The sequence below is a fragment of the Drosophila kikkawai genome, chromosome 2L, assembly GCF_030179895.1.
Source record: "Drosophila kikkawai strain 14028-0561.14 chromosome 2L, DkikHiC1v2, whole genome shotgun sequence".
Taxonomy (NCBI): Eukaryota; Metazoa; Arthropoda; class Insecta; order Diptera; family Drosophilidae; genus Drosophila; species Drosophila kikkawai.
The window spans coordinates 22146500-22159149 of record NC_091728.1 but is presented as its reverse complement, the minus strand read 5'-3'; the positions used below and the strand labels follow the sequence as shown (position 1 = coordinate 22159149).

The window sequence follows — 12650 nt, the reverse complement described above, 5'->3', positions numbered from 1 at the left end:
TAATAAAAATTATTTAAAATATTGTATTTGATATTATATAACCTTTAATTTGTTGACTGTACCCAATTTTACCAATGGAAAGGCGCTGCAATAACCATCTAGATTCTGGCAATATAGCTTTTATATATTATACAATTGTGTGACATACCAAGCTGTATAATTTTTTAAAAGTCAATAAGAAAATCAATCAGTTTAGATAAAATATTACCATTATATTTTGTAGCTCTCCAAAATAACTTAAAATATATTCTCCAGTGTAACGCCCCATCTGAGATTCATCCCACAGATAGGCAGGAACTGCAATTGAAGACATTTGTCATGCCCATGACGGGCCGAGGCTGATGACGGGCGGCCTAAGCAACTTGGTTAATTATAATGGGTGCGGCTTTTAGGGGGAGTGCTGTGATTAAGGCCCATATGGGGACACAGGGGATGTCTGGGGAGGACGTTGCCAAATTGCAATTCCAAGAGAGAGAAGACGACCGGAAGGAAGTGTAAAATTCAAATATGACAAATGACATGAACTTAAGCGGCTCCTGGCCGAGAGACATAGGCGGAGTCAGAGTCAGAGACAGCAGTCAGGAGATGGGAGATTCTGGGTGATGGACAAGGAAGGGAGATCAAAGCTCAAACTGCATAAGATTTATTGTGTGTGCCGGAGTTATGGAAATTATTAATATCGTAATATCTTGCCATAATTTCAGAGGGGGGCAAAATGAAATGCCGCACAGTGCCGCACAGAGTCTTAATTAGTAATTTTGTAATTTATCAATTTGCATGCTGGTCAGGCGCAAAAGCAAATATTTTGATGACCTTACGAGCCGAAAGGGATTATTTGGTGGTGAATTGAAAAGAAGACTGCAGGTGGAGCAACCTGGCGACATAAGACGATTTTACTGATTAATATTTGATAGTCAAGGACCTTGGTTGCATGTCAGACGCCAGATTGACTTGTGTAAGCCCTTGAAGCCGTGTAAGCCCATTGTGGCAAAATAAGCATTTAATATGAGAAAACAATGGGACATATTAAATGATTGGTTTTTCGATGGAAATTTAAATCATGTAAATCGATTTGTGAGATTAAAAAAGGTTAAATCCAAATGTATTTTGGACTTAAACCTAAACTCGAATAAGAATAATGACTCCGAAAGCTGCTTGGAAATTGGTGGTGGTCCCAGCAAACCCTTAATCAACGCCTGAAGATGCTTCCAATCACAGGCCACTGCTCGAACCGACCACAAGCACCGACAATTGAGATGCCAAATGCCGACAGAGGAGCTCGGTGGGGTTTGAGCCTTTGAATCCATAAACCCCCTTACCCTTAGCCCTCCAATAAGAACCGAAAGCGGGCAGCGTTTCGGGTTGCTTTGAGCATGTTGCGGTTCCACACATACACACCCATGACCGCTCTTTGGGAGCAGGAGCAGCGATTGTAATCCCAGGCGCGTCTGGGAGCAGGCAGCACGAAACCAGGGCAGATTACAGGGCACTGTGGAGAAGGAAAAAACTCGGAAACACGATAACAATAAAAAGTGGCTGGCTGCTGACACAAAAAACAGGAACTTCGGGAACAGCTCTAAAAACAATTTGACATTTGGCCAGCAACGAACTCCCCGACAAGGGCCATAAAAAATTAGTGGGTCTGGCCCGAAGCGAGAGAGAGAGCGAGCGACGACTCACGTTATCAGCAAACGCCATCATCGGACGATGTCAACACCCAAACAAGGACACCGGACTACAGGAGTCACCCGAAGGGCCAAGGAGTCAAATGCACGGGAGCCTATAAAGCAGTGATGGGCAGTTGGCCAGTAGTTTGTACAAGAGTCACAAGTTTTTGTACTTTTTTTTTAGGAATATATGATAAATTCATACTTAGATATTCTTTGATTTAAGGCAGGCCTATCCTTTTTAAAGAAATATTTTCTAAATATTTATTAAAATAATATTTTTAAATATCACAAAATAAACCAAGCTAAGATCTCTTGATTTAGAAACTCCTGTACCACAAGAAAACACCCAACACTGTCTATCAGTTGGCAAACGAAATCAAATTCTGGCAGGACGAAAAACTTTGTGGCCATAATAAGACGTGACTTGTCTGTTTCTGGCTCGCTACTCGCTTTGACTCTGGTTTCGGTTTCTTAAAGTCAGCGATTTGGTTAAGCAAGAAATATATAGTAGTCCCTGTAGTGTAAACTTGAAATGCGCTTGGGTTGCTTACCAAATTGATGTGAATTTTTTCACATGTTGCCGAAAAACTACCGCACGCAAGCCATTCATCATCATCGGTGTGGAGGAGAAGCGCAGGCAGTGGTTGAATATTCTATTTTTCTGAGGATTCTTCCCAAGCCCCCTCCCCCAGACGGTGCTCATATTTCTGGCTAAGAAGCAAATGGGATAAAAGATACATTCATCGGAGAGCGGCAGTGTGTGTGGGTTGCTGTGTGAAAATAAGTTTACAAGTTGCAGCCTACGGCTATTTGCCTTGGATAAACTTTTTCGGCTGGTGGAAAGGAAATGCATGCCAGGACATTGGTTTGAAAGCTATGGGAAAATTTGGAAAAATACTAGAAACTAAAATTGGATATAAGGTTTATTAGTGGAAGAAACAGAATTCTGATACAAATAATTCTTCTCACATGTTTAAAAAAATAATAAAAAAAAAATGAATAGAATATTTGAAAATATATAATAAATTTAATAAAAATTACTTACTACTTAAGACTCTTTATTCATAATTTTTCTCCGATTTTTAAAGGAATAAATAGAATATTTTAAAATATTCAACAAATTTAATTTGAATTTTTGCTACTTAAGACTCTCCATACATAATTTGTCTTACATTTTTAAAGGAAGAATATTTTAAAATATACCATAAAGTTAATAACAAATTTTCCTACGTAAGACTTTCCACTTCGAATTTTTCTCACATTTTTAAAGGAATAAATAAAATATTTTAAAATATTCCATAAATGTAATAACAATTTTTCCGACTTAAGACTCTTCATTCATAATTTTTCTTTTATTTTTAAAGGAATAAATAGAATATTTTAAAAAATATAAATTAAATAAATTAAATAAAAATATTTCCCTTTTAAGACTCTTTATTCATAATTTTTCTCACATTTTAAAGGAATAAATATAATATTTGAAAATATACCACAAATTTAATAACAATTCCTTCTCTCCATTCATAATTTTTCTCACATTTTTAAATGAATAAATATAATATCTGAAAATATACCATAAATTTAATAAACATTTTTCCTACTTAAGACTTGACTCATACGTTTTCTCTTATTTTTAAAGGAATAAATGGAACATTTAATAATATTCCACAAATTTAATAACAGCTTTTCCGACTTAAGACTCTGCATTCATAATTTTTCTCAAATTTTTAAAGGAATAAATAGAATATTTAAAATTTACCATAAAGTTAATAAAAATGTTTCCTACTTTAAACTCTTTATTCATAATTTTTGTCACATTTTTAAATGAATAAATTTACTATTTTAAAATATTCCACAAATTTAAAAACAATTTCTACTACTTAAGACTCTCCATTCATAATAAATATAATATATTAAAATATTCTACAAGTTCAGTAACAATTTTTCCTACTTAATCCTCTCCATTCCCGAACCAGTGTCCTTTTAGGGCTCCGCATTCCAGGCCAGCTCCGACTTATGGCCATCGTAACACTCGCCTGAATGGCAGCGCACAAATTTGCAGACTTAAAATATTGTCTAAGTGAAAAAGTTTTCACATATGATTTATTTACTTGATAAGTCCGAGAACCTTTCGAGTTGGAACAGAGAGCAAATTATGAAGATGGTTATCGCTTCCTGGCGATTAGTTATTGGATCAGTTTCATTTGATTGATGATGGTGGGCCTTGTACCTGAGACCTAATTGGGGTAATGGCAGGGGGCGGCGAGGTTTGTGTTGAATAATGGATTCCATTATATAATGATCCAATTTGCAAAACCTGTTGGGACCGGAAAAGGGCGGCTCTCTCGAGTGGTTTTCCAACTTTTCACAGCATTCGTAACTTGATTTAAAGTCCGGGCGGCACTCCCCAAAAGCTGACAAATTTTATTTCCGCCAAAGTCACGCACCAGGGAACTGAACCTCTCGCCGACCCATATAAACACACATAGATACATTCATACTGCAACCCGGGACGGGGGGTGTTAGGCGCTCGTTTTCAGCAACATTTATGCGAATTGTCTTTTGCGCGCTTCATTTCGCATAAACAAATCTCGACCGTTGTGTATTTATACCGGAAACGTGCAAATAACGCCCCAGGGACTAGGCGAAGTCGAGCCCTGCGCTCCACCAACGTGCTCCATATTGTCACCATTGTTGTGGACACCACCACCTGCGTCGCGTCGCGTCGCTCAGATTTTTGTTCTGCAATGTTTTCCTTCCTCTCTGGTTTTATTTTTCTTTTTTTTTTTTTTTTGCTGGGCTTTTTCATCAACTAACTATACGTAGAGCTGAAAAAAATTTACTTGACGTTTCCGTTGCAGTAAAAACACATGGCCAAAATACAAATAAACAAGCATGAATGGCCAGGAATGAATAAGGTTTTTAAAATCGACGTAAGGATACACTCATTGAGGTATTAAAAATCTAAGAACTATGAAAAAATATATAGCTTTTCAAAAAGTATTACAATTTTGGCCTTATTTTAGAGTTTAGGTATCACTGATCCTTTGAGGCGTAACTTCCTTCATGTCTTTTCTCACAGACTTGCACCCAGGAAGTGTACTGAGAGTCTACTTTTGGGTCTCCGCGCTTTTGTGGGGCTCAGTTGTGGGCCTGTGTTTGCGATGGGGACTCTGAACGGTGGCTTAGTGCGGTCGGATGGCTGGTTTGTGGCTCGGGCTGGCTTTTGTGTGCGCCTATTGTCAAATTGAATTGTAATAGACACGTTTTTGCAGCGCCAAGTGTGCTGGTGTGTTGCCTTCCCTGACACTTTATATTTACAGCTGCGCTCGTCACGCTCGGCCAGGAGCAGGTTGGTGGGGGGCCGTTGTCCGCCGCCAGAGCTGAGGGCTTAATTTTATGCAAACGAAACGTATGCGGCGTCTTTCGCGCGCATAAAAAATATTATTGCATACATTTAGGCGGCCCAGCCGTCTGCTACTACTGCCTTCGCTTCGCGGGCGCCCTCGCATTTGCATTTTCTTATTTAAATGTCGACTTTTAAATGACGACAAATTGTTTTGACGTTGTGTCGCTTTTTGATTTTAAAAATGCTAAGAGACAACAAGTTGAAAAGCCTCGACACATGTGTGCAAGTATGTGTGTTTGTCCATGTCGGCCAGAGAATGTGTAGCGAGTGGAAAATGGTTTTTGTGTTCGCTTAAAGGCTTAAAAGCCTGCAGTCCTTGCCCTGGACAAAGAAGAAAATTCGAAGGAAAATACTTAGTCGAACAAAAGTTTGATGAGGCAAGAAACATGTTTGGAATTTGCCTCAAGGAGAAAGGCAATTTTTTAAATACATTTAAAAATATATATTTAAATTCCAAAAAAGTGACTAAGGTTTTATTGATACTCAGAGCAACATGCCAAATCTTTGAAAATGAAGAGCTTAGCTAGATTTAATTAAAATTTGCTTGGATTTATTTACTTCTTACAAAAAGAGCTTATAAAATATATGTTCCCTGTGTTAATATTTTTGTTTTATACTAGAAATGTATGCTAAGTTTATAATATATATTTAAAAGAATCGTACTTAATCTTGTAAAATACAAAAATCAATCAAAAACCAAGAAAAAACAAGAAAGGAAGCTAACTTCGGCACACCGAAGTTTGTATACCCTTGCAGATTGTTTTTGATATTTATATTATAAATTTAAATGCTTAAAACACACACAAAACAGAGTTTCATTACATTTTACCTAGACTTATTATGTTTACAGTTTGACAGTTACAGTTTTACATTCCCAGCTTTACATTTTCTCTACATCTACCGATCGCTTCTATGGCAGCTATATGATATAGTTGTCCGATTTTTATGAAATTTATACCATAATTCTAGAATAATAAAAAAAGCTTATATCTCAGAGAAGATAAACATATGTACGTTGGAAAACAACGAAGCTATAATTTTTTTCCTATTTATTTCTCGATCGTTCCTATGGCAGCTATATCATATAGTCGTCCGATTTTCATAAAATTTTTACCAAAATTCTATAATAATATAGAATGGCCATATCTAAAAAATTGTGCAAAAATGTTGAAAAACAGCAAAGTTATAATTTTTTTTCTACAAATATATCGAACATTTGTATGGCAGCTATATGATATAGTCGTCCGATCCGGCCCGTTCCGACATATATAGCAGTGAGAGTATATAGAAGACTATATGCAATGTTTCATTCAGATAGCTTTAAAACTGAGGGACTAGTTTGCGTAGAAACAGACAGACAGACAGACGGACAGACGGACAGACAGACAGACGGACAGACGGACAGACAGACAGACGGACAGACGGACATGGCTAGATCGACTCGGCTGTTGATGCTGATCAAGAATATATATACTTTATAGGGTCGGAAACGTCTCCTTCACTGCGTTGCAAACTTCTGACTGAAATTATAATACCCTGCAAGGGTATAATAATAAATAATAATAATAATAACAAATTTTCAGTTGTTTTGGTTAAGTATAAATATAGCATGTTAATTCCCTTCACAAATATTTTGTACTCAACGTGAGTGTATTGTTGTTGTAAAAGGATAAACTACTAAATCCCAATTTAAAATATGTATGTAATATGTTGACTCAAAGCCTCTTGGACAGATACATTTTCGAATACTCCTTGCCCAATTCAAATCCAATATTTCGATTGCGAATCAACTGTCCATTTTCCCATTAAGCTCATTTGCGAGGCAATGTTAGCCCAATTAAAATGAAGCTAAAAACCGAAAAAGCTTAAAAACAGTAAACAACATTGTCACTTAATTTAATCACATTTATAAAAACCACTAATTGACTTTTGAACGTTAATGCTCGAGCCCCATTGAAAATGCCAGCGAACACAGAGCCATACACTAGGCCATAGTCATGGTTGAAACTGAAACGGGGGGCTTAAGGGGGGGCATGAGAGAAATTGGGGACAGCAAAATGTTGCCATAATTGGTTTTTTTGAAATGCATACAAATTTCTGTTCAGAGGCCATAACCCTTTTACAGTGCCCTTTGCAGAGAGAGAAATGAAATTGGGATTTCTTGATTAAATTATTTTATTAAATTTATTTTTTGAGACTTTGATATAGTAACACAATTTAGAATACATTAATTAAAATTAAATTCATTAAATTAATTTAAATTTTTTTTTTTTTTCTGTGTACGGGCTAATTAAATTATTATTTCCCGCAGAGTGGCGATTCGTGGCAGGAATGCATGAATATATATATGAGCCACCATTCATGTCCACCAATATTGTGTGTGGGAAATATTTTACTGAATATTTTGCAGCTGCCGCATGGCTATTTATTAACTCAAATTTTGTGATAAATTTCACATTTTTTATTGGCCCAATATAGGAGTTTGGCTATAATAATTAAATAAATATGTACATATTTCAGTCTTTTTTCTTTCTTCTGAATTGGTTTACAATCTTAATTTCTTATAAATTAAAACTATTATTTATTTATTTATAATTTTACAATAATAATCACTACATATACAATTTTTACAAATTTCTTGGATATATAAAAAGATTGTTATAATTAATCTTTGCCAAGTACTCCAATTTCAAAAAGTTTTCAGTTGCTTTTTAGATTTCCTTTTTTTTTCAAGCCGTTTCCATTCATCTTTCTGTTGACGGGCTTGCAATTTATTTTAATTAATAGCGAATCCGCTTGTTATGGCTTGTAAAAATATCGGGCCACGGCTTTGGTTGCTAATTGCCACTGGAAAGGCACTATGACACAGAGGCTTGACTGAATGAAGTAGTTGACATATTTTCGTTGGAAATCAAAAAGGTATCAGAGAATTAAGGAGATTTCAATTGCAAAACTTTTGAATACCCTTTTGAAATATTTATGGGTAAGTCTTTTTTTGAATACTTTAATATAAAATTCAGAAATTCAATAATCAAATTTCTTAAAAATTTTAAAAATGTTTTATCCTTTAAAATATACTTAAAATATTTTATTGAAACTTCTTTTTATATTTAAAGTAAAGCCAGAGCATCGCTACCATCGTATAACTCCAACCAGTGACACTTCATTCTGCCACCGACTATACATTTCGTTTATTTTTCACACGCTATCAGTTTTCAATGAATTTTCATTTATAAAACAAACCCCGCGCCTTCCTCCTCTCTTCACTCGCCCACTTCACCTTTTGGTGTTTTTCTTTTCCTCCTTTTTGCCAGCTCAGTGTTCGTCACACACTCGAGGAGCTGTGAGTGCATCCTGACTTCAGAAGGGTGAGGCGGGGTTTGGCTGCCAGTGTGCCAATTTACAGATGTCTGGGTGTGTGTTAACATGCAGTTGGCCAATTCAACCCACACACACCCTCACACCCTCCCCCCGATTGCCAATCAATGTTTGCGCAAAAATATTTGCCCCTCGTATTTTCCACACTCTTAGCTTTCATACCCAGTGAATGCGTTTCTCTTTGTTTGTGTTTTCGATAAATCTGTCTAGGCTTGAAATGCATGCCATGACGCTCAATTGCAGTGGATTAAATTATTAAAAAATGGCCGGCCAGGCAAACAGGAAAATCGAAATACGAATATCCCTATACATCAAGAGAAAATTATTAATAAAATATGAAAAAATTATTAAGTGTTGAGGGAATTTTATTTGAAAGAAGAGATTTATAAGCGATGGTTTGTATATAAAAATAGTTACAATTAAGTTTTTTATATAAAAATAAAATAAAATAAAAGTATACCTTCCTTTAAAGTAAAACAAAGATGTTGAATGTATTTTATATATTTTAAAAGAAGAACCATTTATCTTAAACCCTTCATAATGAATGCAAAAATTCCTTACTTTCCATTTTATTCTTGACAAGAAACACATTTTTTCCCACTGCACGAAAAGTCCAGAAGCAGCAGGCCAAGCTTCGGGTTAATAAGAGCAGGTAGATACTTTAATTTGATTAACATTTAAATTGGCTGCAAGCTGCTGCTGAGCGGCCTTACAATGAATAATTGTATCATCACTTGGGTTGAAACGTATAATGTTTTCCTCCTTTGAGCCACGGCTGTCAATTTCCATCTCGAATCTCATCCAACTTGCTAGCCTGTGAAGTATATGTAGACCAAAAAAGAGAACGAAGAAACTAAATCGCTTAAGGCCAAGTGGCTTGGGGGCCAACCGAAGCACAAATAATAACACAATTTTTCCTGCACGCCATTTTCATATTAAATAACTTTGTATTTATTTCCTGTCTGTCCAGCTCTTCCCTCTTGCAGCCCCCCGTTTTTATTGTTTCACCTAAGCGACGACAGGTGGAGAAGTTCTCAGAGTTTTAGCTGCTCTTAAAAAATAAGAGCGAAGCAAGGACAACATTGGCCATTTAATTAAACATAAATCAGCCAAGGGCAACAAAATTTCAGCCAGGTGATTGCTTTATTAACTTGAAACGCTTCCTGCTCAAGTTAAACCAATAAAATAGGTGACTTGGAGATTTAACTTGAATGCTGATAATGAGGAAATAAAAATTAAGAGGAATTTGTTTGGTGTTGAGGAGATATTTTATGTAGAACAGCTTAACCAATGCTTAGCCTTAAGAAGGTATTATTTCCCCAAAGCCTAAGTGTTGTTATATGCACAAAATGTGTCTTTAACGATTTTATTTTATGATCTACTTTAATATGGTTCAGTTAATCCTTTAAATGAATTAATAACCAAAGATGTCTTCCCATGAAAAGGCTAGAGCCCTTGGGAAAGCAGATACCCCAGGGGTGTACAGTGTACTCCTCGCTGTCCTGTGAAAAGGATATCAATACTAGGCCACTGTGAATGGTTTCAAATGTTTTCATTTGAAGTGTTCGTGTGTATGGAAATTACTCAAGAGAAGGTGGTTCATCGGGGGTCACAGAAGTGATGTAATATCATTACATCATTAACGGCTCATTAACGGCCAGTGGCAGATTGTTACTATTAGTACAAAAATACATTTGATTCAAGCTGAGTTCAGATTTCAGGCATCGCTAATGAGAATGCAGTAGTCCGTTGGGTTTAAACTGCAACAAATCGATTTCCTCAATAATTAAATCACTACAACTGCATTTTATAGGTTATTTAATAGTTTTAAAATGGGTAAATATATACATTCACTTGGTTTAAACTTTTCCTCCGCAGCGCTGGAAACTAGGCTGCCCGCTACTTGAGAGTCCTGTTGACCCCAATGCCAGCCTCAGTTGACCCACCGATTGGGATTGATGTAGAGGTTGGAGATGGTGCCGCGCAGCGAATTTATTCCCTGGTTGCTAGGCACTGGCTTGGGCCGTTGGTCCACATGGCTCATCCACCGCTGGAAGGCGTTCTCCGCCTGCTGCTGGCGCTGCCGATTCTCCTGCTGCCTCCGCCGCTCAGCGATTTCCACTTGCAAACGCCGCTGCTCGGCTAGTCTTAGTTTTTCCAGCTCCCATTGCTGCAGGTTGGTTTTCGTGGTGGTGCCTTTGGATTTACTGGGTGGAGTTCGAGACGGTTGCTCCTGCTTGGACCTGGTTCCATGGGATTGCTGCGCCTTTTGTCGGCACCACTGCTCGTACCTCTCCTGGGACAGCCTCTGGCGCAACTCCGTTCGCTGCTGCTGCTCCTCTCTGTTCTTCTGCTCCGCCTGGCGTCGATATTTGGCCTGCTGTTGCTTGGCCGACAGCCAGTTCTCGTAGGCCTCGTTGGCGGGACGCTCCAGCCGCTGTGAATGGAGGCGACGGGTGTAGGTTAGCGGCGCCGATCCCCGATCGGATCCCAAATGCAGCGATGGCATGCTGAAATCGCGCGTCTCCTCCTGGGAGCTTGAGTGGCGCATGCTCTCGCCCCGGGACATGGCCTCCTCCCAGCTGCACATGGAGGTGGTCGAGCTCTTTTCCTGGGCATCGGACCCGCGAGAGGAGCTTGAGCTGCTACATGAAGCATTGCTGCTGGTACTTCTAGGACTTTCCAGTTGCAGGCAGATAGTCTCAGACCCGGTGTCCAGCCCTTGATCGTCCGCATACTCCTCATGTTCCGCCAACAGGGTGCGTTGGGACTGGAGCAAACAGCGGTGCAGGGTGGAGCACTCCGTCTCGTCCAACGAGTTCACTTCGCTGGACGACTCGGAGCTGCCCACATAGCGCACCGTGCTGGGACTGCCCATGGCCTGCAGCAGGCTCCCCTGGTCATAGGTCTTAATGTAGGTCCTGGAGCCCTCGATAGTCTCGCTATCGTCCTGATGCGGTTGGTTCATGGCCGCTCCGCCGGAGAGTAGTTCACGACTTACCATGGTTCCAAGGTTGTCGATGTGACCCAGGAATGCCATTTCGTAGAATCTTATGGTTTCTAGAGTGTCAGTTTTAAGTGGCTGGTTGGCTTTTTGGCTGTGCCTTACACTTACCTTGTTATATACCCAATAATAACTTCAATACGTCGTCGAAGGTGGACGATATATGGAACACCCTGCAGTCTTTTGATCAACACAACTTTTTAGTCTATGGGAAGTGTTTCAGCTTGTGTGTGTGATTAGCAAACAATAACTATTCCTTAATTTTGACACAAGTCACAAATGGGGTCAAGATGAATATATTTAATTTGTTTTTTATTTTTCTTTTTAAAGATTGAATTTTATAAAAAAATAAGAAATTCAGAATACTGTAAAGGTAGATATGTAGGAATAATGCCAGAAAGGGCATTCATTGTACGAGGTTAATGAATGAAAATATAAATAAATAAGATGCATAACGACGTACAATTTTTGTTGTACTCGGACTTCTTTTACAATTTTTACTAGTAAATATATTGAAGTATTTACAGATATATTTCATGGAAATTTAACAACAAATAGTAGCTTCAAAATTATACACCTCATATATTTCTCATTTAAACTACTAAACCTACCATTAACTTTCCATTACTTTACTTTGTCCTTCTATTTTCACCAATGAACCTTGCAAATCAATGTAATAAAAAGCTCGGCCGGAATAAATTCGGTAAGCGTACATTTTGCGCTGAATACCATTTTAGATTTCATTTTCTATTAATATACAATTTAGCTTAGTTTTTGTTTTTCTTAGCCATTATACCTCTGAGCCGCACCCACAGCCGTTCGCCCCACACAATTTGATTGCCGTTGCCGTTGCCGTTGCCCCTGCAGTTGCAGTTGAAGTTGCGAGGCCGGTTGTTGCTTTTACATTCTAATCGAAATTTTTATTGTTCACAGTCACGAAATGTGTGCGACGCTGCAACGATGACGACAACGCGGCGTCGTCGTCTGCGGTGGTGCAGCGGTTCATCAGTGCGGCGGTGGTTGGGTTTGGGGGGTTCCCGGGATTCAGGGGGTTCAGGTAATGTCAGTTATTTGACAGGCCCGACAGTCGAGTGCGATGGCGGTGCAGACATGCAAGCGGCCATTCTGCCATTCAGCCGTTCCGCCGGCATACAGCCAAAAGTCTCGCCACATTGGCTGCAGAGAACAG

General features: G+C 38.4%; 1 protein-coding gene across 2 annotated transcripts; it reads right to left on the bottom strand.

The window, feature by feature from the left end:
* Window positions 1-10258: 10258 nt before the first annotated feature.
* Window positions 10259-11731, bottom strand: LOC108073622 (coiled-coil domain-containing protein 34). 2 transcript variants are annotated; one of them, XM_017165321.3, is made up of 2 exons: window positions 11573-11731; window positions 10259-11517 (listed from the first exon to the last, which is right to left on the bottom strand). In XM_017165321.3, the coding sequence occupies exon 2, from the start codon at window positions 11495-11497 to the stop codon at window positions 10391-10393; it is 1107 nt and encodes a 368-aa protein (XP_017020810.1). In that variant the 5' UTR covers window positions 11498-11517; window positions 11573-11731; the 3' UTR covers window positions 10259-10390. The 2 variants fall into 2 exon arrangements, with proteins under 2 accessions (XP_017020810.1, XP_017020811.1); XM_017165322.3 differs by having other exon boundaries at window positions 10259-11507; window positions 11573-11725.
* Window positions 11732-12650: the final 919 nt, after the last annotated feature.

Bases quoted from the DNA above. Each gene is read 5' to 3' on its own strand.
- LOC108073622 (XM_017165321.3), bottom strand. From the start codon at position 11,497: ATGGCATTCCTGGGTCACATCGACAACCTTGGAACCATGGTAAGTCGT.